Genomic DNA, 27272 nt, shown 5'->3' with positions numbered 1-27272 from the left:
CATCAGGCCAGCTGCGTGAGGGATAAAATGATGTTTTCGTTCAGGCATTGCAGGTAGCCATGAGAAGGAGTGCTCATGTCACACAAGCAAAGATGTAACGAGCAGGAGGCCAGGCCTGCTGAGTGTGGGCGGGAGGAAAAGGGGAGGGAACCCACGCTTGTTACCGGCAGAGAAAGGGGAGGGGAAAGGAGCTGTTGCTTGGAGCCTGGTGGGCAGTCGGAAAGAATGTAAGTTCCTGAGCAGCCGGCACGTGGGAAAGGGGACAGGCAGCCCCATGGGCCAGGAAAAGGCATAAAGGTTTGTGCATTTGAGGCAGAGCTGTGCCTCATCAGGGATGTTATAAATAAAATATGTAATTCGTGCTATTCTATCTAAAACTGAAATGTAATGAGACCCTACAGAGACCGAGTTTCTAAATCCCTGCACCAGCGTGGCTGAGAGAAAAATTTCACAACACTAAAAGTATTTCTTTCACAATAAGTGAGGATTCCACCTAGGTGGGGTTGGATCTTATCACCGGGACATTTGCACCATGACGACTTGATCACCACACTCTGATATCTACAGCGCATCTGAGAAGGAATCGGACATTCCGGGAACTAAAAATAACTGTTCCGGGAACCAGAGATGGCCCATCCATCAGCAGAAATGGCCCACTCATCACCCAGGATGGACAATTCATCAGACCCAGGAAAGGCTTTGTGCGGCCCAACTACTCTGGGACAAGAAAACTTCATGAATACGAGAAGAATAGAATTAATTCGGACTCTGCCCAAAAACTGTATAAGAAGGGACCAGCCAAAGCAGCACTCGTGAACTTGGAAGGTCTGATGCGATAGAGATCAGATCTATGCGTGTTCACCCAGCTCCGACCCCGGGCTCGGTGCTGTTTTTCTCGATCGTGGTGTTTGAAAACGATATTTCGGTCGCATAATAAATGTCATTTCTTTATTAATTTTGATTGGGCAACTCTGTTTATGTTAAAGGAGATGCACTCAACTCAGCTGACTTGTTTATACTCATAAAGAGTTTTGCTTAGATGACTTTCTCCTCTTTCAGCCTTATGGCTGAGTGAATATTTCTCACAGCTGTTTGACAACTCAGGTTGGTTTGTTGTCAGAGAATTTCCCTCAGAAATAGGAGGGTTATCTTCCTCTGTGCCTTCCTCTCAGCAGCCTTGGGGCTCTTGCTGTGTGAAGCCATCCCCCACAGGGGACTACTAAAATATGATCGCTGGCCAGCATTTTTCTCCTAGGAGAGCCCTGCTGCTGTTCCACAAATCTTTCCTAAAGGCCCAAACCAACTCCAGACACTCTGCCTACAGCAGGTTTCCACAAAGGGCTGCAGAAATCCAGGACAGCTACAAGCGAGTGTGGGAAGGGTTTTGTCCTGGTCCTGACAGGAGAATTCTTAATGATCTGAGGCAATTTCATTCAGATGTAGCATAGGATCTGAGTTTTTTCTATTGATATGTTTCAGGATGTCTTACAAGCCTTGGGAGAATGAGGTACAAGGCTGACATCGACAGCGTGATCGTATCCAAGTATAATTGTCCATTTTATTATTCTTCTATTTTTTTCCACTCTAATAAGCCAAGGCAAGCTTTTCCTGGAGACAGAACGTGTGTGGGATGAAGTTTGGTCCCTCACAGGGTCACAGGGCTGGCAATGACAAAGCAGGCAATCTGCTTCATTGGGAACCACTACAGAGCTACACCCCAGTGTGGGTTTCAGTAGCAGGGTATTATTAAGAGCTCCTTTCCTGCATGAGATACAAAAAGGAGGTCCCAAATGATCTTCATGCAAGCATGCAGTAAAGAACTGATCCTGCTGTCCTAATGAAGCTAATGCCTATGATGTGGAGCCTTCCAGGAGGCTGCTCTGCAGAGGTTCTGATGTGCCAGTGTCTCTTCATTCACACAGCCTGCCTCAAGTGGCTGCTGGCAGGAGCATGTTTCCCTGTGCAGCTCTTTAGAAGTTTCCAGGGAATCTCTCACATGAAATACTGTAGCTTCCGATGCTTTATGTTGGCATTGTGGCCTCTGTTATATTTTGTGTCTCCACTTTGCACTTGGGACTGACTGCACTGGTCCCAAGGAGGTTACCCTGGAGTCAGTAGTTTCCCAGTCAACTTCTCAGATGCTCTTACCTTCCAAGGCCTTGCCTCCCAATCCAGAATAGCCCTCCTTCCTCAAAGCCCATATCTAACTCTTTTTTATTATTAAGCTGACCATTTTGCAGGGCAAAAAATCCAGATTTAAGACATTGGTTTTTTGCTACTTTGCTGCCACGTGTTTTAATCCTCTGTGAAGCCATGTAAAGAGTGATTCATCCTCTGAGTTTTAAGGGCTCTGTTGGAGAGTGTTTCAGAATGAGCTACATTGTTCCACTTCCATTAGGAAAATCAGCCTTTGGTCAGACTGGCCTGAAAGTGGCCCAATCTCACACAGTTTAGAATGAAAATCCTCGGGGAAAGCAAATTATCCAGTTTCAAGAACACAATTCACGTTTTGCTAACACTCCTGCAATCCTAAGCTTTTCTTTTCATGTCCTCTAAAATATTGCCACAAAGACAAGAAAATATTGATCCAAATGCTTACGGGCATTGAAACCCAGGAGTTCTTTTAGGAACCAGGAAGAAGATGTTTACTAAAATCAGCATGAATTAGGACAGATAAGAATCTCTGTCAAGAGCAAGCTCCGTCTCTGCCCTTCTCTATCAAACGCAGCGGCTCTCCAGCATCCAGGGCTGAGGCCTCCATCCTGCAGGAGGTTTCATTCTGCTGGCCACAGAGCAATGCCATGTCTGCTGCCAGTGCACTGTGGCAGTAGCCCATCCATTGGGAGAGGTTCTAGGCATATGTAGCTTGCTGCTCTCAGACACAATCTCTGGGTCTTATCAGAGCTCTGCAATCTGGAAGCTGTCTTGCCTGTTGCCCAGCAAGGCGCTGTTGGGGGCTTGAAGTGTGCCAGAGATTTACAGGAACCTTTGCTTCCATTAACAGGCCTCCCAGTGAGCCAGGCCAAGGAGACGGATCACCCCACCAGTGCTGGCCTTACGAGTGCCGAAGCCCTGAAGGATGGCTTTGGAAAGGTGAGGGATAAGGACAGGGATGAGCAGACTTCCTTTCCAGTGACTGTTTAGTGCTAGGCCCAAACTGTCCCTGAAAATCATAATCTTCCACTCTTGGGGGGTGGGGATTCTCTTGGGAATATATTTGACAGCTACAGAGCAATTGCTTGGCTATTTCCAGTGGTGGCAAGGTCACTGGTTTGGAGATGGTGCTAAGGTCATGCCGGAAGCATTCTTTATGTGCAAAGGCCCTTTTAGAGAAGTTCTGAATGGCAGAGCAAGCTACACATCAGTGAATGTGGGCAAAGTGCATCCTGGGAAGCACAGAAGCAAGGATTCTAATGCTGAGTGTAAGCAAGGGTGCAAAATAAAATGGGAGAGTTTGATTTTTCCTGGTTACCTTTCTTGCTGTATCTCACAGCCCTCTCATTCTCAATTTTTCCATGCATTAACATCAATGTTTCTGCAACTTGTTTTCATGTGACTCCTCTTTTTGGCCTCACGGTCTCTGAGAGCAGCTGAGTCCTTCAGAAGCCAGAAGTGAGAAACAGCTGCAATTCCTGGCCATGAGTGTTAAGCAACAGCTACTGACCCCTCCTTGCTGCGTATTGCACATGGTTTTTATTCTCCTGCCATGGCCTGTAGGAAGGGAACTGCCTGCTCACTGATCACGTAGGCTCTTCATCTGTCTTGGAGCACTCCTGTGATTTTCTTGCTTCAAGCAGGGCCTCCTGACACAGGCTGAGAAACAGTACCTTGGAGCAGTGGGAGGTTATGGCAATAAAGCATTCCACCTCACTGTGTGTAATTGCCAAGGTGAGGACAGGAGACATTCTTCAGAAACCATTGGTTTCTGTGCCACTGTTATACTTGAAGTTCTTTGGGATAACAAAGAGATGTTACCCAGCTCCAGCAAGTTTTCTGGGCCTTTCCATTGTCACCCTCCACTTCCAAGCTCCTCTTTGGTCCCTGCAGGCTTTAGCCTACCGCCTGTCAATGGCACAGCTTCCAGTGTGCAGAGGAAACACCCTGGTAGTGCCTTGAAGAAGAAGGTCTTGAGGAAGCAGGACAACGTGCCCTTACTGCCCAAGAAGCCCATCATCCATGGAGACGGCAGCTTCCCACGCAACTCCTCAGGTAAGCCTGCTCCACAGCAGCTTTTTCCTGCACCGGTTTTCCTTGCACAAGGAGCACAAACTGCCTCCTGATTCAGCCACCACAGCTGGGATCTTGGGTTCATAGCCTGTGCTGAGAATGAACAGCAAATCTACTCTTGAGTTACTCCAGCTCGGCAGTACTGGAGCAGTTGGTTCTTATTGATCCATTGGAAAGCTGAGCTGCATAAAGTAGTGGTAAAGACCTAAGCTCTGGCTTTTGCCCATCCTGATAGAGCAAACTACAGCACTGGTGCCAGGAGGCAGCTGTAACTGCAGGGATGAGCTCGGGGCAGTCTGGCAGGGTGTGCTCACTGTGCACCTACGAGTACCACCACGATCAGTTGTCCACTCTCCATCTTGGCCCTCTGCCTGTGCTGCTGTCCGCCTCTGCAGCCAGCTTTCCTGCTCTCCCAGCAAGGGTTGTCTCTGCATGGCAGTCAGCCACTTGGTGCAGCCGTGCTGCTGCTCCCAGAAGTGCCCAATGGCTTCTCGCCGCTGCCATCCCACGGCCTGCAATGCCAAGAGGGAACAAGCAGCGCTTCCTGTGTCACCCCACCCAAATACAGCGGCCTGTGTAGCAGGTGACAGCCAGGAGGGGCTGCCTGGTGCTCCCAGGCTGTTTGCTGCCCGCAGTGAATACACAGCACATAGTCCCTTGTGGCTCTTGCCTCTCCTGTGAGGGCAGCCTGCCTGTGCTATGATCCTGAGTAGGGTAAGAGAAGAAGAAGGGAGCTAGGAATGATACTTTGAGTGCTCTTTTCTAGTGATGCTACTTCCATGGTCACAATTGACCAGAACTAGCCTGACGTGGCTCCCCATTCCTATTGAATATAGATGTGTACATCCACATCCTTCTGCAGTGACACCACTGATGGCAGTGACAGGGGTACACCAGTGACAGCCAGATTAGCTCCCATCTGAATATTTTTGATGTTACACTTCCTCCATACTGTGTGAGAACATGCAGGGTAGCACAAAACTTCTACAGATTCTAGAGCAGTTCATCTAGATTCTGTGCAATATTTAAACTCCATCATTTGAGACAGCTCAGATGTTTCCTTGTACACATTAGAAAACGACCTGTTGAGTGCATGACATGAAATTGATGATCAACAGTCCTTTGGATGACAAGTGGGTTTCTTAAGAAATGCATTTATCATCTGAATTTTCTCATACCTTGTAAACTGACTATCAAGAGATTGTGTCTGCCAACAATTTGCATCTGTATTTACGTATTCTTATCATCAATTTGCATTTGGAAGGCTTTTTTATCAACCATCTGGGCTAGAGATTCCATTTTTCCACAAGAGAAAGCTTAGGCTTGCACAGTGTGCACACAAGTCCATTTGAGGACAAACACATTTCACCTCAGCATCTTTCAAATACAGCCAGTGTGTACTTTATTGAAATAGTAAAGATTCATGATGCTTAGAAAGAACAAAATCCATGAACTACTCCCTTCCCAAGAGCAGGCTGAAATGTAAGTGCACTCAGCTGCCCTCTGTCTAGAATATTTGAAGTCAATGGGAATAGAGGCGCTGTGAGGTGTGAAGGGTCAGGTATCGCTGTTCCCTGGTAGCTGCTCTGAGGGGATTCAGCCGGGCCCAGCAGGACTCGCTTGTTCAGGCTCGGCTTGGTGCTGTCACGAGGCAGCTGCAGGTCTTTCCTCAGGGAGTTGCAGAGTGCCTCTGTCCTCAGGGCTCGGGGAAATCAGGGCGCTGAGACAGGAGAGGCAGCTGAGGGGTCCCTCGTGGGGAGCAAGTCCTGCTGGTGGGCACTGTCTCACAGGGAGTGGGAGCTCTGCGGCCTCAGGAACGTGCCACTGGCTGTGGTACCTGTGGCACTTGGGAGCTGGCGCTGTGTGGGCAATTGTCAGGTTGAGCCAAGGAGCTGTGCCCAGCTGGGGGGGCTGGGAGAAAGCAAGGAGCCAGAGAGCAGGGAATTCTCTGAGCCAGTGCCAGTTTGTACCTCATGGAAGCCTGGCTGGGAGATGGGGCTGCAGGCCGCTCCATGGCGGGGTGCCTTGCCCGGGGCTGCAGCGCTCATGGCTGACCCTCTCCTTACAGTGACCCCGCAGACGGCCACTGGTGCCGAGCGCCGAGAGGAGCCGCTCCGTGGGAAGGGGCAGAAGGACGGAGCCTCTTTGGAGCCACAGCAGTCCTTGCTCGAGGCACTCTCCTTGCTCAGCAGCGATGACTGGTAAGAAAGGCCCCGTTCACTCTGTCTCCCTCTTAGCGTTAAGGTAGGTTAGGAGAGCATCTTGCTAGTGCCTCTGAGCCCCAACAGCACAGAGGGCCGAGGGGCACCAGTGAAACCACTCCAGAGCAGAGAGAGGATAAAGATTTGAGAGCAGCCTTTTCTTGGCCTTGGTCTGCAGCAGTGCTCCAGCTGCAGCAGGTCCGTGCTGTTTCCTCGCTTTGCCTGCTGCTCTGTGGAGCTGCAAAGGAAATCTTGAGGGAAGAGAGAAAGCTGTGGGACAAGATGATTTGCTGGCTGAAGCCAGAAGCAGGATGGCAGCAGTTTGGAGTGTAGAGATTTGGGTGCCTCGGGGCCCAGTGGGACTGAGTAAGATTTGTCTCTGGCCCCACTGCTGGCAGCAGATGCAGGAGTCAGGGTCTGCCTGTGACCTTCCGCATGTGAGTCCCAGGAGCAGCTACAGGGAGTTCTTCTTTCTGAGAAATGCACTGAGTTGTGCTATAGAGTCACTCAGCCTGTCATTAGTCCTGAGGGGCTCGTGGCAGAAGAGAAGGAAAAAGAAATAAAATCCTCTAGGAATCTTGCACTTTTGCAAGTCAACTGTTTCCTTCTCACTGCTTCATATGGGCCTGAGATGTTTTGTCAATACTCACAATGTGTCCCAAACTTAGACACAGACAGAAGGAGGCCTGTAGAGGCCCAGAGGTGATAACCCCACAAATGTTAGGTGATATTGGTTGTCTTTTTGATGTCTGGGTTATCATCTACTCACTGCTGGATGCTTCATTCACCCTGGGATAAGGACTCCATTCACCCTGGGATAAGCATGAAAAATCTGCTGCAATGCATCTCCTTGTGCAGTCGCCTTTGCTCTGCCCTGTCTCTTCTGCTTTCTCTTCCCCATTTCTGTTTGGTGCCCTGTGAGGTGCAGAGAGCTTCTGCAGCTGTGGGGGGGTCCGGGTGACACTCAGGGATGCCCGTGGCATCGGCCGCCAGCCCTGCGCTGCAGCCCCGATGCATCACGCGCCTTCCTGTAGCTCAGGTCCTGCCCAAAGCAAGTGCTGAGAGAGGGAGTTGTTTGCACCTTGTAAATAACATGTTGCTGCTGTTTTAGGTAGGGGCTTTTGGGAAAAGCTAGACTTTCAGCTGTTCTTGCCCGGGTGTGGAATCTTCTGGGGCATCCTGCTGCTTTCCTGGAGACTGTGTGAGGTGGAGTGGAGTGGGTGACAGACAGGCCTAGATTGCAGAGTGGAAACTCAGCTACAGAGTGCCAGTGCAGACTCTCACTGCTGAACTGCCTGCTGGAGCTGGCAAAGAAGGAAAATGCCCCAGACACAGCCCAATGGGACTGTGTCTCAGGGACAGGTACAGGGAGGTGACAAGAAACAGCAGCATGGCACGGTCTCACAGCCTCCAGGAAGCACTGACATAGGGACTTCATGTGCCAGAGACTTCAGAAAGGCTGTCTTGTTAAACGGCCACAAATGAAGACTCTGAAAGCCCTCTATTTGCCTCTTGGATTTGTGTATGCTTTTGACAGCCACAGCAACCTGTGGCAGCGAGTTCCACGATTTCATCAAGTACTGCTTGAAAAGCACCTCCCTTTGTTTGACTGAGCCGCCAGCCTGGTAAATTCAGAGGGTGCTGCCTAGTTCTTGGGTGGAGAGAAAGTCAATCTTTTTGGTACTTGCCTTTCAGGGAGCTGAAGGAGAAGGGACTCTTCAGCATCAAACACCTGGCTGAGTCCCACTCAGAAGTCCTTCTTTGTAGACTTCGTGAGGTTTGCTTGGCACTTACCAACGAGGTAAGAACATTGTTCTGAATCGTCCTCCGTGCTTCTTACACGGTGTGTAGAGTAGATATGTGCTTGTTCACCTCCCTGTGTGCTCAGGGACTGCCTTCATTTCTGTTTCTAGACCTTATCTTTCTCATGTCTGTCAGCTCTCTATAGGATCTGTGTGCACATGTAGCTCTATTTACTGGTAGGTCGGGCATCTGACACTCTCCTCTTGGAGCGAGCTGCCATTACAATGCAACGTGCAAATGCAGAAGCAGAGACACTAATTATGTTATTTGCTGCAGTCCAAATCTCTGCCCAAGCTGTAATTCAACACTGCCAATTAGTCTGTAGACTTGAGCCTGTGTTTTCTGTTTCCTGGCTGAGGGCTTCAACTGCTGCTGTTGCTTTTTCAAACAGGAGCAAATGACTCTTTTGTCTTTATGACTTGTGCCTTTATGGCTTGAGAGCAGCCCTTGCTTTAATTTGTTTCTTTGTTTTTTGAATAAAAGGGCCTAAAACCAAAGCAGTGGACATTCCAGAAGAATTAAGTAGAACACTTTAAGTGAAATAATATGTTTTAGGCCTGCAGGAAGCAGGCCTGAGGCCTAGCACAAGTAGGTGCCAGAGTTAAGTGCCTTTCTGTGCTTGTGCTCTTCTGCTCTGCCTGTGCTTTTGTGTTCCCCTGGACACAGCGGGAAGTGTTGTCATTTCCTGGGACTTTTGTCTAAGGCAACTGGTTTTCTTTTCAAGGTGATTCTTATGTTTCCCCGCATGACTTCCCCAGGTGACCAACCTTCGCTCAAAGGTGTCTTACTCTGCAATCGTCACTCTTGGAGAGCTCTTTGTGACCTTGCAGAAGGACATGGACTCGGAGGTGGATGAGGTTGCTCGGGTCCTTCTCCAGATGGTGTGGAACTCCCCAGAGTTTGTTCAGAAAGCAGCCAGTCACACCCTGGGAGTCATGGTGGAGCATGTGACTCCTGCACGAGCAATGACTGCTCTCATGGACAGTGGAGTCCAGTAGGTTCTTCTTCTCTTAGTGATATTCTTCACCTTCTATTGTGTGGGGGGGAGAAGGGCTGAGAGAGAGAATGGGAACGGTGGGAGGGAAGGGTCCTGTATCCTGCATCTTCTGTGAACTCAGTGACTTGATTCTCCAATCAACCTCACTTCTTTCCTCTTGTCACCTATTTCTGCCCTCGTGCAGCCCTTTAGTTGACAGAATCACAGAGCTGTAGAATATGCTGAGTTGGAAGGGGCCCATCAGGCTCATCGAGTCCAGCTCCTGCCCTTGCACAGAACAAACACACCAAGGGTCACACCATGTGCCTGAGAGCGTTGTCCAAAGGCTTCCTGAACTCTCTCAGGCTTGGTGCTGTGACCAGTACCCTGGGGAGCCTGTTCCAGTGCCCAGCCACCCTCTGGGTGAAAAACTTTTTCCTGATATCCAAGCTCAACCTCCCCTGACTCAGCTTGCTGCTGCTTCCTGGAGTTCTCCCAGTCTGTCCGAGTTGCCTAGATGTGGTGAATGGTGGGCAAGTGAAAGTGCCTGCAAAGGCTAAGGATAGAGCCCTGTGGTTTTGTGGGAAGAGGGACAATTGCAACTGCAGCTGTGAGCGCTCTTTGATATTTCACAGCCCTAACCACAGAGGCCTTGGGAAAAACCATGCATCCTCATTATGCCATTCACTTGAGAAGTAAGGAGGGTTCTTGCTGGGGCATGGAGCACATGGGGGAGAACGTGCTGGGTGTGGCACAGCCTGCACAGCAGGTGCAGCTCCTGCCAAGAGGAGTCTTGTAGGACTGTCCTGGCCTTAGAGGCCCACTTGCTATTCAAACTGATGTCTCATGTTAGCCTTGAGATGATGAATCACTGTACAGGCACCTTCACAGGCCGACTGCCATGGGACAGCTGAAGCAGGTGCTGCCTTAAGTGTTGGTGCTGGGCCTGATAGTCCCCAAGAGACACTGTCTAGAACAGGACAAGCTGGCTAAACTGACTGCCACCCTTTCCTCAGCTTTGGAAAAGGGGGAAACGTTCAGATGTATCTCTCGCCAAGCCTCACAGAAGAAACTGGCTGCATTGCAGAATATTCTGCAACTTCATGTCCCACAGCGTGTTTTCCCTGCATTTGTTTCTTTCCCAAGGTCTGCAGATTTGGGGTAAATGGGTGGAAATATCCTCAATCCTGCTGCAGCTGTCTGTGTAGTGGCTGGCCCCTGATGGGTCAGCCTGGGTTGTCTTTAATTTCCCTCTTTCTCAGAGTGAATTTGGGGAAAGACGTTGAGTATCAGATAGTGCAGGGAGACTGAATTCCTCACTCTTGCTTGCAGGCAGTCCTTCTGTAGAGTGCTAACTTTGTGTTTCTCTGCGGACAGAACCTTCTACAGGTGTCCCAAGTGTCAGGGAGAACCCAGGCCTCCTTCCCCCAGCAATGACAGGGAGCATGCTCTGGCCAAGGCCTGCGCTGTGTCCCTCTGCTCCCTGTGCCCCAGTGTCCGCTCTCTTCTTCCCAGGAGCCGCCACGTCCAGGTGCGGAAGTGCGCGGCCCAACTCCTCCTGTCCTTGATGGAGAAAACTGGAGTCACGAAGCTCGCAGGAACGCCCAGGGCTGAGAGGCTGGCGCACGCGGCAGGGACGCTTGCTCAGGACTGTCACGAGGACACAAGGTAATGATCTTCATTTCACCTCCTAAAACAGGAAAACTGTTGGGTGTCTGGCTGTAAAGGGCAAAACCACAAAAGAGTGGAAGCTAAAGGAAATATTAAGTTCCCTCACTGTGTGGATGAGGTTCACAGAGTCACGGAATACGCTGAATTGGAAGGGACCCATCAGTGTCATCGAGTCCAGCTCCTGCCTGTGTGCAGGGCCCCCCAAGAGTCACTCCATGTGCCCGAGAGCATTGTCCAAAGGCTTCTTGAGCTCTGTCAGGCTTGGTGCTGTGACCACTGCCCTGGCTTGTCTGGGGAAATGACTGTGCTGGGGAACCTGAGGTTGTCCCGCAAGGGGAGCATTGCCAACTTCCTGGGACTTGAATGATTCTTTCCTGAGATCAAAAGAGCCATCAGATGAGCCAGTCAAACAGTTTTGCTTGGCCTTAGGTGCACAAGACAAAGCCAAAATGTTGGCTAATGTTCATCACTGAAGGATCGCATACATCTATTTCTCATTAACTTAAGACTTTCCTAGAAATATTCCAGGGGTCTTTAGCCAATGTATTCAGTCTTTCTAAACCTCTTCTGCAGATTTCTATAATGCTCTTATCTGTGGCTGAATGACCTCCAAATTGCTTCCTGAAGAAAACTGTGGTTTCCTAGTGGCAAAATCAACCCAAACCACCCAAATCCCCTCACTTTGAGGATTCAATTCCCATTAATAGCTGCCAAGAACGCATGAGCAACTAGCTGTCCCTGTGCATACATATGGTATAGAATAATCAAAAGCAAGCATGAGGCATTTGGTCCTGGCTTCCCTGCCAGTTAAAGAAAGGCAAATTACTGTGCAATGGCAGCAAGACACTGCTAATAAGCTCTGACTCAAAGCAGAGGTGTTTTGCTTGTTCCCTGGGATCCTTCGATGCCACAGAAGCGCACCCACAGTTTCAGAGTGAGATTGTATTTTTCTGTTGCCCCACGTTCTCCTCTTGCCTCTTGTGTTCAGCTGACAGCACTGTGCAGTGACAAGTGGAGGTAAATCTCTCTCTTTGCTGAGTAGGTAATGCCTTCTCATGCAGGTATGGCAGCTGCTGAGTTTAAGGTATCAGCTTATTCTGTTAATGCTCCTCATTTGTTTGTTCACCTTCTATTCTTTCTTTCCTTCTTTCTTTCTTTCTTTCTTTCTTGTTTTAGGCATTATGGACAGGAGATGGTGAAAATGATGCTGAATCACCAAAAATTTAAAAGGCTTTTGGAACAATCTCTTTCCACCCGTGACCTGGAAGATATTCTGACAAGAATGAAGAAGAAAGTAAGTGCTTGGTAGGAGAAATGTCTCCTTTGTGCAAGTATTGCCACTGCTGATATGACATCAAACATACCTAATCTTATCCCATTCCTCTTCTGCCAAATCATTTTGCTCCTGGGAATGAACTGTTGATCTGTAGCCTGTTCATCTGCAGAGCACAAAGGAATTGATAATATTAGGGGAAAAGTGGGGTATTGGATATTTTGAATATTGGCCACAAACAGGGAAGGGAAAGAGGAGAAAATGGGTTTACATTTAAGCATAACCCCCCACCCCACTATCCCTACTCTGCCCCCAGTGACGCAATTAAGTGAGAACAGTGCTTCTGGAGATAACAGAGTCTTTGCAAAAGACACAGGAAGCAGTAGTGCCAAGAAAATTTCCAAATATACAAAAGATGTCCCAGTCAATCCCAATTCCTACAATTACTGTCTGTCTTCTGGGAATACTGCCTTGCTGTCATGCCCTGTGCAGCTGGAAGAAGCTTGGTGAATTCAGCAGCATCCAGTGGAAAATCATTTGTTTGCCTGGGGTATTTTTATTCTTTTTACCTACGTTATAGAAGGGAGTGTGCCTTTGTGCAGCAACAGGGAGAGTGAGTGTGGAACCAAATCAACTTCCAACACAATGGGCCAACCTCCAAAGAGTCCAAATTTTTCTGCAGCTTCCTTTAAGAGCATTAGTTCCCTACCAGTTTGCATTATTCCCATTTATGCTCAAGAGGAATGAATTGGGGATTTTAGACTGCTGCTCAGTATGGTAGCAGCCATAACCTGCCATGGGCTATTGAAAACAAGGAGTTGGCATCACTGAACCTCTGGCCTGTTTCCTTCTGTAAGTTCGGAAAGGTTTGCCCAAGCCTTGGTTGCAGTGATCCTGGTTATAAGTTGTGTTTTAAACAGGTAATTTCCTATTTTACATTCTAAAGATCCATGGGGTTTCTTTATGCCTTTGTAGGGGATGGAAACGCAGAAGGATGAACACCCATCTGTCGAGAAGCCTGTGAAGAAGAGGAGCGATGGCTCGAAGAAGCCCCAGGCCACATTGCCTTCTAGTAAACGGTACTGAGCACTTTAGTTAGATGTGACAAAGCACGTGGCAAGCTTTACATGTCTCTTCCTCAGGAAAATCTTTCTGGTGGAGATGACCTGTGCCAGAGATTGTTTCCTTTCCCTACAAATGCTCTATCATAAAAAATGTCTCCTTCTGCATTACGCTGAACACAACTTCTCTGGAAGGGTTTCCACAAAAAATGGGCGACAAAAAGACACCCATTGGTTGCAGCTCAGAAGATCCAGTGCACTGGCAAGGACAGTGCTGTGGAGGCTGTGAGAGGGCCATGTCTCTGCTGCCTCACTTGGGACAAGTAAATTCAAGCAGGGTTTTTTTCCTCTGAGAGCAGTCTTTTTCAGATGGGTGTTTTGATGAGAAGTCCCAGTCTAGAAGCAAGATGCTGTTCCCCAAAATAGCACTTCCCATGCATGTGGTTTGGCCTTCCTGAGTCATGGTTTTCTTACCCTCAGACAGTACCAAGATGAGTAGTAAGTAGCAAGCCAGTTCCTGAGCAACTTTGGTCAACAGGTGTCTCAATGTGGACGTTTTGTCTTGACATTCCTGTCCTTCATACTGTTTGCTTGATGGACAGCATGTTTGGTTTATTTCCCCCTGTGCTGCAATCAGCATTTGAGACAGGAATTTGGTCCTTGCTGTCTCTTCCTGCCAGTGGGAGAGCTACTTGTACCTGTTGTCCTCTGATAACAGAGGGGATTTATTTAGCTCTGTCATGCTCAGCGCTGGCAGGAGAGTGACCACATGCCTCAGTAGCGTAGTCAGGATCTTCCCATGCTCAAGAGAGTTGTTCCCAGTGGGTTTGTTAAGCTGTGGATCTAGTCTCTAGGGAAGCAATCATGTGAGCGTAGTGCTGGGATGTCTGGCTTCTGTTTTTATCCCTGTTACGGATTTTCTGGATCCTTCAGATATGCCCCTATCCATCTGTTCAGATGCATCTGAGCTACTTTTCCAGATTGTCATGCCTGCTGTAGAGACACTTCTCCAGAGGGATGAGTTTCCTTATTATAAGACGCACACCTCCCTCATGATGAGGCATTTAAACATGGAAGTAGCATCTCTCTTTCCTCACAAAGCAGTGCGACATGTGTACCTGGGAAGCCGTCTGGAGAGAAGTGAGATGCATCTCATCCTTGGTTTTCCTGAGTAAGCACTGGTGAGAATGTTGCTTGCAGATTGTCTCCTGTAATGATTGTCATGAGGTCTCCCGTTGTTTTTCAGATCAGGATTTTCTAGCTTGAAATCACATCATTAGGAAACCTCTCCAAGATGTTCTGCTCACAATTAACTGAAGGTATGATCACCAACAGGTCCGCATTTGGTTTTATTCAACAGGGTGAAGTCTACCTCTGATGGATGCCTCCTACGCCGCCCAAAAGCCCAGGTCACGTTACCTCCGGCTGTGGAAGAAACGGAGCCGCTCCAGAAGCTGTACAATCTCCTGGAAGCCAAGGAGTTTAAGACACGGATGGAAGGAGTGGCACTCCTCCTAGACCTGTGCAAAAGCAGCCCCCAGCTCGTCTCCACTAACACTGTCCAAGTATGTAGGGTGTCTTCATTGTTCCTTTCCTTTAGCTCCTTTCCCAAGCCTGTAGCAGGAAAGTTAATTCAGTGTGTCTTGGCACTACATCCTGGCTGTGTGGGACAGGCTGCTGCCTCTTACCCTGAAATATTTAATTCAGGTCCACGCTTCAGGACAAGTTCTTTCGGTCCAGATGTATTTGTCTGGCAGGTGCCTATTGATGCTGTTCATCAGATGAGGACAGAGTTTTCTGCTGGTGTAACTTCTGCTGTCTCCTACTCCCACTTGGGTTAAGTGAAGGGAATCCAGCCACTGAAAGCGTGGCAATTATTCTCTAGACAAAAAAATGGGTTTGGATGGGGAAGAGAAGTATCAGGCTGGGCAGGTTTAAACCAATTTTTTTTAAAAGGATACTTCTGTAAACTCCGACTTGTCTTGCACAGGCACAACTCTGGTTACTCGTTTCCATCGGCATCCCTAGTCCTCTTGGTAAAGACGGTGCTCACCCTTCTTGGGGGGGTCTTTTTTCTCTTTGGAAAAGGAGGGAAATGGCTAGGGACAGATCTCTTCCTTCTCCTCCCAGTAGCTGCTTTTTCCCTTTGTCCAGAAAATGGTGCCTGATAATGTGGCTGTCAAGGGACTGAACCTGCTCTAATGAGAGTGGTCCAGCACATTAAATTTCAGAAGTCTACCTGCTAGGTAGACAATTGGTCTGGATCCTGGAAGAGTTGATCAGAGCCCTGCACTTCTCCAGACACAGGTTCTGAGACAGATGGAACAAAACCTGGATCTCCTCCAGCCATAGTTTTGGCAAAATCGTAACTGTCCTCAGAACTTGAGACAACTGCGTAGAAAAAGGGGCATTGTAAATATCTGGTTCCATACTTCGAAAGCAAAGATACCATTTTGCATCAATAAATGGGATGAATTTAATGACTGAAATGTGGAGAGAAACACCATAGGAACTATCCTGTCCCCACCCAAAGCTCTTCAAAATATATGAAAATCTTTCAACCAGCATGAGGTTGTGCAACCATTCCAGTGAGCGGCCCACAGGAAAACAGGGAAATTGTGCAAGCAAGTGCTGACCTGACAGGAAGGATCACTTTCATCTTTTACATTGCTGAGTGCTCACTTCTGCGTCCCTTCCTCAAACAAGGACATTTTAATCCAGCTTTCATGTTGTTTGTTCTCTTCACAGATTTTTGATTATTTTGTCCCGAGACTTGGTGATACGCACAAGAAAGTGAAGCAGAAGGCGCTGGACGTGCTGGCTGAAATCGTAGGCATCCTGAAAGATGGCTTAAACCCGGTGATCATCTGTCTGGTTGAAGGAATAACAAACAACCTAAACTCAAAGGACCCCGGGGTTTATGCCGCAGCTGTGAAAGCGCTGGAAGAATCCATGGCTCACTTAGGTAAGGCTGAGCCCTGGCATGGACTCTCCTCAAGTGTGTCTCTGCCTCTGCGAGTCAAGAGAACGCTGAGTGCCTTGACAGCTGTTGTTGTCTGTGGAAACCTCCAGCTGACATCCACCAGAAGCTGTGCAGGTGCAGTCCTTACGCACCAGTCCCCCACCAGGCTTGAATGTGCATCAGCATTTCCCAAAAGTCCCAGGAGCCCTTGGCTCTGTGCTGCTTGTCTGAAGAGGAAGTGCTGGACTACAGCTTTGCTGGAATTCAGGGCCAAAGGGATTTTTGGAGTTTGCCTGGGCCCCAGTTGACTTCCCAAATGAATAGCTTTGCTGTTGGCATGAAGGGACACCGGCGCATCAGAACCTCTGCAGAGCAGCCTCCTGGAAGGCTCCACATCATAGGCATTAGCTTCATTAGGACAGCAGGATCAGTTCTTTACTGCATGCTTGCATGAAGATCATTTGGGACCTCCTTTTTGTATCTCATGCAGGAAAGGAGCTCTTAATAATACCCTGCTACTGAAACCCACACTGGGGTGTAGCTCTGTAGTGGTTCCCAATGAAGCAGATTGCCTGCTTTGTCACTGCCAGCCCTGTGACCCTGTGAGGGACCAAACTTCATCCCACACACGTTCTGTCTCCAGGAAAAGCTTGCCTTGGCTTATTAGAGTGGTAGGACTCGAGGCTTGCAGGCCAATGCAGGCAACAGTAAATTCAAACATGACCCCCAAAACCGCGACAGATAGGCACAAGGAAAACCAAAATACATACGCCGGTCAAGTATTGGGAAATCAGTTCATTTTCCAGTCTCTCTGCCAAGATCTGATTTCACAGATGTTACAGAAACCCACAGGCTACTGAGGCACTGAGCACTAATAGCTCTTGTATGAGTAACTTGGAGTCTTGTCCCTAGATCCACACAGGTAACCTGACAATTTAAAAACAGCTTATCCTTCAGGTGGGAACGGAGGTGTGCATTTTGGAGCCTTCTCACCCTTTTCCATAGGGGAGAGAGAAGATCACCTCTGCAAAGCTCTGGGATGCAAAACCTTTTCACTGCTTACGTGTGATTGAAGTCTTGAGGTCCCTGATGTGAAATGTTTAACATAGCTCCTGGTACAGCAGACAACTTTGGATTTAAAAAGTGACAGGAGAGCTTTTCTTTTGGAATTTAAAATCCTCCCAGGTAGGCTGGAAGGAAAGAAGAAAAGGATTCAAAAATCGGCAGGAATTTCCTTTCTTTTACAAAATGTAGTTGCCCCTGCCCTTTCCCTCCCCACTGTCCTTTCTCTTATGACCTCAGAAGAGAGAGCAGAAATGTGTGTTTCCCTTGTAGATAAAGTATCCCTGATGAAAGAGTTCAGCCACCGCAGGAGTGAACTGAAGGGCCAAGCTCTGCTGGATGTCACGGAGCATCTCTCAGGTATGGCCTCCCCTTCTAAGGCAAGAGGTCTTCCGAGGCAGAATTTACAGGGAATGCCAGTGAATAGACACTAGAGTGGCTCCTCCAAATCAGGAGGTGCTGAGCTTGTCCCTCCTGCCCAATACCCATGGAAGGTGTATTGGGCAGGTTTTCCCTGGCTGCTGCAGAGGTGTGCAGCATCTGAGATGGGGGCGGCGCTCGGCCTCGGGGCTGAGCTCTCACTGGGGCATCTCAGAAGCTGCCTCCAGGAAAGGGAGGGGCTAAAAATTCCCAAGCTGGCTCCTCTCTTGGAAGCTCAGGGACAGCTCTGATCCTTTAGGGAAAATGGTGGCAAATGCTGTTTCAGGGGATCGGTTTGTTTTGTCCTCACAGAATTCTTGCTTTGCTCTTGGAAAGTTTTGAGGCGGAAGCCTGCAGTGCCTGGGGGTCACAGCTTAGGTCCAAACTCAGCACACATGTTAGAGGCACGGATTTTGTGCAAGGCAGCCTTTGGGGGCAGAGGGGCAGAAGCAGAGTGCTGAGGCTCCCTGCCTGTGCTGTGGAAGTGCCATTGGACTGAGCATTTCAGGGTGTGCAGTCAGGGTCTTCCTATGTCAGCGCTGCCCAAAATGCTCCAAATGCAGCTGATAATTGATTGCTCAGAGGAGCTTGCTATGTCAGCAATAGCCAAGGGATGGAAAAATGATAACCTCAATATATACTAGAGAAGACAGTGTATAGCCTTGCTTTATTTATAGCCTTGCTTTAGCGGGGTCTAAATCCACTGCTAATTAAGCCAGGTCACAAAAACGGAGTCATCCTTTTTATTAGAAATCTCTCAATTTCCTCTCTAAAGTGCCTTTCAAACCTTCAGCAGTGGGTTTAGACAACTTCTAAATGGAAATAAACAGCAATTTGACATTTTGGTCATTCATCATGCCAGAAACAGATTGTGGAATGATTTAGTAAAGCTATGAAGTCTGCCACAGGTACAAGGCTCGGATCTGGAGAAATTAGTCCTGAGGGCTTGGTGGTTCTGTTTTGGGGATGTTCAGCTGCTTTGCCCATTTCTGGATCATGGGGCTCTCACTGTTATTTCACTGATCTTAGCCAGAGAGACTCCCAAAATCACAACTAGAGGTAGATCCTTGTTTGCATTAAGGCTGGTGGTTAAGAAGTTTGCATCTCTCTTCCGGCAGCGCTTGTGGCATGGGTTTATCCCAGGAGCCCCGAAGTCGTCCAGCGCTACGCCCTGCCCGTGCTCTGGTCCTTCCTGGGGAACAAGGCGCTGCCTGTCCGAAGCGCCAATGTCCGCACTGTGGTCACCAAGCTTGCCTGCGCCCTCTACAAGGTGATGGGCGCCAAGCTGAGGAAGCATGCTGCCAGCCAGCCTCCGCATGTGCGGGAAAACCTCTCCGACATTTTGGGCTGGTGAAGGCTCGATGACCTGCAGGAAGATGACAAAGTGCTGAGTTGGACACCTCCGGACGTGACTTCTTAGCTGTGCCAAAAAGGACAGAATGCAAAGGAAGGGTGTGCACCTGCCCCCGCTCTCTCCACCCCCCTTCCTAGTCGTGGCATGGGGTGCCTGAAGCAACTTCCAATTGAGGACAAGGTGAAGGCTGAGCATGGCTCAGCCTCACAAAGAGGTAAGGCGGGAGCTGGGCCGCTCTCTGGCGGGAGGAAGGCTCTTGTGCCAGCCTAGAGAGCCTGGGCACATTGCCAGGGAACAGTTCTGCCCTGCATGTGCCCCCTGCACTGAGCTGTGCTGCTCCCAGTGCCCCGTGGAGCTGTAGGGCTGCTCAGCTGTGGGGCCGGGAGAGGAGCAGGAGGGTGCGTGTGCAGCTGAGCCATTCCTGGAAAGCACAGGCCTCTGGGCTCCCTGCTGTCCCAGGGCAGCCCAGAGGCCAGGCTGTTCCTGTGCTGGCTCTGTGCAAGTGGGTCAGGGTGTCTCCCTGGTCTGCCTCAAGTGGCTGCTGGCAGGAGCATGTTTCCCTGTGCAGCTCTTTAGAAGTTTCCAGGGAATCTCTCACATGAAATACTGTAGCTTCTGATGCTTTATGTTGGCATTGTGGCCTCTGTTATATTTTGTGTTTCCATTTTACAGGACTGACTGACTTGGCTACTCTTGCCAAGAAATTTACCATGGAATCTCCCTCTATGCTCCTTCCCTCCAAGCCATTGCCTCCCATCCAGAAGAGCTCTCCTTCTTCAAATACAAAGAAAATATGTAGCAGAGAGCAGGAGAATGGGGAAAATGGCACTAGCTACGACGAAGACAGTAGAGCAAACCAGGAGTTGAGTACAGAGGGAAAAGGATGGAAGGTAAGGAAATGAAGCTAGAGTCCTGTGTGGAAGGTTTTCAGTTTATGTGCTGTAGGCAGAGCTCGGAGACCTTTTGCTGTGGTGTGAGGCCAGGGAAGCAGCTGAGCAAAGGGAGAGCTCAGCAGGACACTGCACTTCAGGCTGTCTTTGCAGTGGGTGTGTAGTGCAGGCTTCATGTCCTCAGCGGGTATCAATAGCAGGGGAGGTCTTTGAATGGTTTCTGGCTCTCTTGTGGCTCCTGCTCTGTCTTATGGCTGAGAAAACACCAACAGGCAGTCAGAGCAGCTGAAGTTGGCCAATCTTGTGAACCAATCCTTCTACATTTAGTAAACTACGGGTATGTGTGAACCATCTCTGTGTCTTGGTGGTGTTTTCTGTCAGCTGTGTCCTGTTTGGATGGAGAAAGGTGTTTGCTGGAACAGGCAGTCCTGCAAAGTCAGTTCCAGGTTGTGTCAGCTTTTGAGTTGTACAGCCATGCCCTTGTGCCCAGTTGTCTCTGATGCTATTTCTAGACTTCATCAGCTTCTGGGCAGCTTTGTGCATTCTGGCATGGCTTTGTCCAGAGGGAAGGGATGGCAGGTGGCCATGGGGAGAGCAGCCCAGAGCCCACCCCCACGATTGCCTTTGCAGCAGGGCCAGGACCTGCAGTTGTTTTGGGTTTGCCGTGGGGTGCAGGAGGAGGCAGATGAACAACAGCTTTGGTAAACAGAATGTCCAACCCAAAGCTTGTGTACTTGATTCCAGCCTTGCTGAGAAAGGGCCCAGCGTATCCCTGAGAGGAACCGATCCTTCCACTGAAGTTTGAACAGGGCCTGATTTGGCTCTTTAGCTGTGCCAGGGACAATGGGATACTAAGGAAGGGTGTGCATCTGCCCCCGCTGCCTCCACCCCGCTTGCTGGACATGGCATGGGGGCCCTGGAGCAACTTGGGCAGGCAGAGGCCTTCCAGAGAGCAGCAGGACAGGGAGCTCAGCAGAACTTCCTAAATGCCAGTGAGCCTGAGATGATGGATGTGTGGGAGCTGGAGAGCACCGAGCACGCCCAGAGCTCAGCAGCATCGGGGCTCAAAGGCTGCTGGGGAACTGTACGAGGGAAGGGAAGCAGCAGCAGAAATGAGGGGCTTGAGAAAAGCAGGTTTAGACATCCTGCAGAATGGCTTTGTGGGGACTTGGCTGGAGATCCACACTGGCTGTTAGGTGCTTTAGGGACAGGGAGAGAATAGGGATCCAAGGCCATTCCCATACGATCCAAAAGGCCAGTGGAGGCAGTGGCACCGCAGAACATCTTGGTGCCAAACATGTGGATGCCATCTGGGAATGTAGCCACATTTCCAGAGAAGTGAGCACAGGGATAGCGATGGCAAATGTGGGACATGGCCTCTCCCTCACCACTTCCCTTTCCATTCCCTGTCCTAGACCAAGTTGCTCCATCAGTTTGACATCTCTGCCAGGTCTCAGCTAAGAGCATGGCTAAATGTCTTCAGGCATGAATGGGGGCAAGGCTGGATGCTTGATCTGAGGAGTACTGTGTTCTACTCTTTGCAGGCTTCCTTGCTGTGTTCCAGTGGTGGGGATATGAAGAAGGGATCATTGGGACCACCTTTGATCCCCCCAATACGCAAGGCAGTGAGTCCCCCTGTGAGCAGTGCGGCAGCGTCTGTCCCAAGCTCTCCGCAGCTGGATTTCCAGGAGTCCCAGGAGATGAGGTAAGCCAAGGTTTCTGCTGCTCCAGTGTGCTGTTCCCCTCACGCTTCCCATCTCATGAGGTTATTTTCCACAGTCATCTCTCCCTTGTATTTAGGCAAACCTCAGTGTATTCCCCATTTTGCCCATCTGTGGTGATCCAGCACAATGGCAAAGCCAACACCATATGCCCTAAGAGCAAAGGTGGTTGTGGGGAAGAGGAGGCAGGGCTTAAGAGCACCTCAGAACAGGTCCTCTGCTGGACTTGGCTACTGATTCCCTCTGTGGTGTTTGTGCTGTCATTTGGGAACTGTATTGCATGGATCTGGATACTGTGGTTCTTTGAATACTGTGATCCTTGCCTGTCAACTTCTGCAGCCATGAGGATATGTCAGGGCAAATATTGGCTACTGAGGAGGTGTCTGCAAATTCAGGTGCTGCTCCTGTAAATGTCAGGTGTGACTTCTCTGTGCCTGGGCCTCCACCGTGAAACCAGAGCCCAGATAAAACTTGGGGTACAGATGTATCATCTGATCGATGTTTAGTATTTCGATCTGGGCTTAAGATCAAAGAGGGCAAGGTGCTAGAGAAGAGTTATAGGACTGTACCTGATGCAAAGACATTGGCTTGGATATATGTGTGAGAAAATGTAGCTGTCAAGCTTATCCTAGTGACAAGGATAAAGCAGGAGTCCCAGAAGTATCATTCCAATTGAAAAGCGTCCGTAGGGCTTTTAAAGTGCAATCGGAATATCCTTACCTAGCAGCTGAGTTGGAAAAGGCCTTTTTGTCCTTGAAAGAGCAAGGAGGTGTACTGCCATTCTCAGGAGAGAGCAGTGCTATGGCCCCATGTAGCCCGAGACTGTCACCAGTGTAAGGCATGAGCAGGCAAAGTCAAGCTTGGGCAGGAGAACAAAAGTAGCTGCCCTCCATACAGACTTGTGTCTCAGCTCAGCAGCTCTTGCTGCTTCACAGAGGCTGTAGGAGCCACTTGGCTGCAAAAGGAGAGAACTGGGCAGGTCTGATGCAAGTTGAAGAATGACTGCTGTGTTTCAGCCGGAGCTTGGCAAGCTCTGTGGGACTCCAGCACCTGAAAGCTTAAGGACAATTCCTCAGCTTTGCATCGTGTTGGGTTTATGTGTTGCATTTCCTCCTTCATCAGGGGGACCATGCTAAGAAGGTTTGCCTCCTTTGATGCTACACACATTCCATGCCCTTCTCTTTCTACCTCCTCATATGTTCGTTTGTCCTCCCTTTTCTCAAGGCCAAGATCCAGCGGAAGAAGCAAAGAGATGAACTCTGAACATGCAGGTAGGTACAGGGCATGTCTGTCCTAAAATGCCCATTGGAATGCTGACCCAGGGGTGGCATTGTGACAGTTTGGTTGAAAACCATCCTGGTTTAAATGTCTTCAAATTCCTTTCAATTCCCTGATGGGCTCAGTGGATTCTCCCAGAGCCTGGTCACTGGGAGTGTGCTCCGGTGGTGCAGTGAAAATTACTCCAGGAGCTGCACTGGTACCTTGGGGCTCGGGAAATGCACCGCAGGAAAAGAAAACATTCCTCTCCATCCTGCACATGCCTTTCATCTCCCTGCACCCTTTCTAAGGTCATAATTAGTAGAGAAAAAAAGACATTTAGCATGAAAGGAGAAATGTTCCCACTCCTTCCTCCTGCCTTTGAAGGAAGAAGGAGAACACCTTCCCTTGGGGCAGTTTCTGCGCTGAGCCCTTTGAGATCTGAAGGAGATTCATGGACATTGCCTGGTTTTGCATGGGGAGAAATAGGGAAACCTCCTTAGACAGAAAGTCCTTGTGAATGTTCCAGTTAAGGGGAAGGAGACTTCCAAATGGATGCAGCCTATGCAGGATCAGAGTTTGTCATCCTCTGACAGCACAAGCCTAAAGCCACCTATGGCAGGTTCACGATGCCAAATCTCTTCCCCAACTCTCCCTGCCCGTGTCAGTATTGCAGGCTGAGGCTGGGGGAGGAGATGCCTTCTGCCTTGTCCCCCGTCCCTGCCTTGCCTGATCCCTGACAAGAAGAGTTGTGCCAGACCAAATGAGGTGTCTGGTGCATGTGTGTCAGTCCCTGCTTTCAAGTTCAAAGCCTCAATGCCAGGGTTGTTGTTCCTTTGCCATCTCTGGGCGTGGAATGATAGGAGAGATGAGATTTGAAGAAACAATTTTGCTGATGCAGAAAAACGATTTATCATTGATGGAGGCCTGTACAGAATGATTAGTTCTCTGAGTTTCAAAAGCTCCGTTGGAGAGCATTTCAGATTAACCTGCACCATGCCGTTTCCATTAAGAAAATTTTGAATTGTCAGGATTAGCGAAGATCAGAAATGTTTTGAGGCAGGTCATGTTTATGTTGGGTTTGGGTGTCTCTGCAGGAAGGAAAGCAGGGAATAAACTCCTGGAGCAACAAAGCAGAGAAAGCTGGGGCGTTTGCATGAACAATGTGTTCCCTACAGATATGGGCTGCTTGAATAGTGGGGACATGTAATGGGGATTGCAAATCTTCTTTTGCTTCTAACACGTGGTGCCATTGTTTGTGTCCCAGCACTGCCTTTGTTGTAAAGAGAAATAAAAACCACCAAGAAAACCCAACCAAGAACTGAGGGGGAGTTACAGAAACAAAGGCCTTGAAAACTGGCTTGGGAAAGCAATTAATTCCTAGGTGGAATTGTCAAATTCTAGAGACCCCTGTGGGTTGCCAACTGTTTGGAAGGAAAGGGATCCCCAAGTAGTGGATGAGCCATGAGCAGCACAGAAGCAAAGTAGTGGAATCTCTCTCTCCCTTCCTGCCAGCTCCATACAGTTCAGAGCAATTATAGTGATGCTAGTTTCATGAAAAATAAAAACAAAGTGATCTTCTCAATAATAAATAACCCCTCGAGTGCCTCACCCATTAGTTGTGGTGATTGTAAAGGTGGGAGTTCAACTAACTCACTTCTTCCCTTGTACCTGATCTACAGCTTCTTCTGAGTCTACAACAAAAACCCAGAGGAAGAAGGGAAAGAGTTCATGGTGTGTGATAGGACCTGGGATGCCTCTGTTCCCAAGGGAACTGGCTGAACTTTTTGGCTTGAAGACTGATGTGCGGAAGCCCGGCCTTGGCAGTGCAGGTCTCCGCTCGCAGCCTGCTCAGGGGGCCTTGGCCCAGGAGCCCCGGCAGGGGCAGCTGAGCAGCGCTGCCCCCGGGGTCACTGCCAGGGAGCACAAGGTGAAGGCTGAGCATGGCTCAGTCTCACAAAGAGGTAAGGCGGGAGCTGGGCCGCTCTCTGGCGGGAGGAAGGCTCTTGTGCCAGCCTAGAGAGCCTGGGCACATTGCCAGGGAACAGTTCTGCCCTGCATGTGCCCCCTGCACTGAACTGTGCTGCTCCCAGTGCCCCGTGGAGCTGTAGGGCTGCTCAGCTGTGGGGCCAGGAGAGGAGCAGGAGGGTGCGTGTGCAGCTGAGCCATTCCTGGAAAGCACAGGCCTCTGGGCTCCCTGCTGTCCCAGGGCAGCCCAGAGGCCAGGCTGTTCCTGTGCTGGCTCTGTGCAAGTGGGTCAGGGTGTCTCCCTGGCCTGCCTCAAGTGGCTGCTGGCAGGAGCGTGTTTCCCTGTGCAGCTCTTTAGAAGTTTCCAGGGAATCTCTCACATGAAATACTGTAGCTTCTGATGCTTTATGTTGGCATTGTGGCCTCTGTTATATTTTGTGTCTCCACTTTGCACTTGGGACTGACTGCACTGGTCCCAAGGAGGTTACCCTGGAGTCAGTAGTTTCCCTGTCAACTTCTCAGATGCTCTTACCTTCCAAGGCCTTGCCCCCAATCCAGAATAGCCCTCCTTCCTCAAAGCCCATATCTAACTCTTTTTTATTATTAAGCTGACCATTTTGCAGGGCAAAAAATCCGGATTTAAGACATTGGTTTTCTGCTACTTTGTTGCCACGTGTTTTAATCCTCTGTGAAGCCATGTAAAGAGTGATTCATCCTCTGAGTTTTAAGGGCTCTGTTGGAGAGTGTTTCAGAATGAGCTACATTGTTCCACTTCCATTAGGAAAATCAGCCTTTGGTCAGACTGGCCTGAAAGTGGCCCAATCTCACACAGTTTAGAATGAAAATCCTTGGGGAAAGCAAATTATCCAATTTCAAGAACACAATTCACGTTTTGCTAACACTCCTGCAATCCTAAGCTTTTCTTTTCATGTCCTCTAAAATATTGCCACAAAGAGAAGAAAATATTGATCTAAATGCTTACGGGTATTAGAACCCGGGAGTTCTTTTAGGAACCAGGGAGAAGATGTTTACTAAAATCAGCATGAATTAGGGCAGATAAGAATCTCTGTCAAGAGCAAGCTCCATCTCTGCCCTTCTCTATCAAACGCAGCGGCTCTCCAGCATCCAGGGCTGAGGCCTCCATCCTGCAGGAGGTTTCATTCTGCTGGCCACAGAGCAATGCCATGTCTGCTGCCAGTGCACTGTGGCAGTAGCCCATCCATTGGGAGAGGTTCTAGGCATATGTAGCTTGCTGCTCTCAGACACAATCTCTGGGTCTTATCAGAGCTCTGCAATCTGGAAGCTGTCTTGCCTGTTGCCCAGCAAGGCGCTGTTGGGGGCTTGAAGTGTGCCAGAGATTTACAGGAACCTTTGCTTCCATTAACAGGCCTCCCAGTGAGCCAGGCCAAGGAGACGGATCACCCCACCAGTGCTGGCCTTACGAGTGCCGAAGCTCTGAAGGATGGCTTTGGAAAGGTGAGGGATAAGGACAGGGATGAGCAGACTTCCTTTCCAGTGACTGTTTAGTGCTAGGCCCAAACTGTCCCTGAAAATCATAATCTTCCACTCTTGGGGGGTGGGGATTCTCTTGGGAATATATTTGACAGCTACAGAGCAATTGCTTGGCTATTTCCAGTGGTGGCAAGGTCACTGGTTTGGAGATGGTGCTAAGGTCATGCCAGAAGCATTCTTTATGTGCAAAGGCCCTTGTAGAGAAGTTCTGAATGGCAGAGCAAGCTACACATCAGTGAATGTGGGCAAAGTGCATCCTGGGAAGCACAGAAGCAAGGATTCTAATGCTGAGTGTAAGCAAGGGTGCAAAATAAAATGGGAGAGTTTGATTTTTCCTGGTTACCTTTCTTGCTGTATCTCACAGCCCTCTCATTCTCAATTTTTCCATGCATTAGCATCAATGTTTTTGCAACTTGTTTCCACGTGACTCCTCTTTTTGGCCTCATGGTCTCCGAGAGCAGCTGAGTCCTTCAGTAGCCAGAAGTGAGAAACAGCTGCAATTCCTGGCCATGAGTGTTAAGCAACAGCTACTGACCCCTCCTTGCTGCGTATTGCACATGGTTTTTATTCTCCTGCCATGGCCTGTAGGAAGGGAACTGCCTGCTCACTGATCACGTAGGCTCTTCATCTGTCTTGGAGCACTCCTGTGATTTTCTTGCTTCAAGCAGGGCCTCCTGACACAGGCTGAGAAACAGTACCTTGGAGCAGTGGGAGGTTATGGCAATAAAGCATTCCACCTCACTGTGTGTAATTGCCAAGGTGAGGACAGGAGACATTCTTCAGAAACCATTGGTTTCTGTGCCACTGTTATACTTGAAGTTCTTTGGGATAACAAAGAGATGTTACCCAGCTCCAGCAAGTTTTCTGGGCCTTTCCATTGTCACCCTCCACTTCCAAGCTCCTCTTTGGTCCCT

The 27272-nt window shown here is 49.2% G+C and overlaps 1 protein-coding gene and 2 long non-coding RNA genes across 3 annotated transcripts; all 3 read left to right on the top strand.

The window, feature by feature from the left end:
- The first annotated feature begins 6284 nt into the window (after nt 1–6284).
- On the top strand, nt 6285–9030 carry LOC125323895. Its single transcript, XR_007202681.1, has 3 exons — nt 6285–6428; nt 8124–8229; nt 8990–9030. It is a non-coding gene; the product is annotated as an uncharacterized LOC125323895 (long non-coding RNA).
- Nucleotides 9031–9183: 153 nt separating this feature from the next.
- On the top strand, nt 9184–12095 carry LOC125323901. Its single transcript, XR_007202687.1, has 3 exons — nt 9184–9225; nt 10723–10875; nt 12055–12095. It is a non-coding gene; the product is annotated as an uncharacterized LOC125323901 (long non-coding RNA).
- A 39-nt stretch (nt 12096–12134) lies between these two features.
- Nucleotides 12135–19158, top strand: LOC125323889 (TOG array regulator of axonemal microtubules protein 2-like). Its single transcript, XM_048299269.1, has 5 exons — nt 12135–12172; nt 13127–13230; nt 14580–14777; nt 15961–16177; nt 18775–19158. The coding sequence occupies exons 3-5, from the start codon at nt 14706–14708 to the stop codon at nt 19008–19010; spliced, it is 525 nt and encodes a 174-aa protein (XP_048155226.1). The 5' UTR covers nt 12135–12172; nt 13127–13230; nt 14580–14705; the 3' UTR covers nt 19011–19158.
- Nucleotides 19159–27272: the final 8114 nt, after the last annotated feature.

Source organism: Corvus hawaiiensis, chromosome 3, assembly GCF_020740725.1.
Source record: "Corvus hawaiiensis isolate bCorHaw1 chromosome 3, bCorHaw1.pri.cur, whole genome shotgun sequence".
NCBI classification, from domain to species: Eukaryota; Metazoa; Chordata; class Aves; order Passeriformes; family Corvidae; genus Corvus; species Corvus hawaiiensis.
This window is presented reverse-complemented; position numbering and strand designations above follow the sequence as displayed.

What these genes read in the sequence shown, in the direction of transcription:
- LOC125323889 (XM_048299269.1), top strand. Translation starts at nt 14,706, where the DNA reads ATGGAAGGAGTGGCACTCCTCCTAGACCTGTGCAAAAGCAGCCCCCAG. An exon ending in TCTCCACTAACACTGTCCAA is followed by an intron (nt 14,778 to 15,960) that starts GTATGTAGGGTG and finishes TTCTCTTCACAG; the next exon opens with ATTTTTGATTATTTTGTCCC. An exon ending in AGAATCCATGGCTCACTTAG is followed by an intron (nt 16,178 to 18,774) that starts GTAAGGCTGAGC and finishes CTCTTCCGGCAG; the next exon opens with CGCTTGTGGCATGGGTTTAT.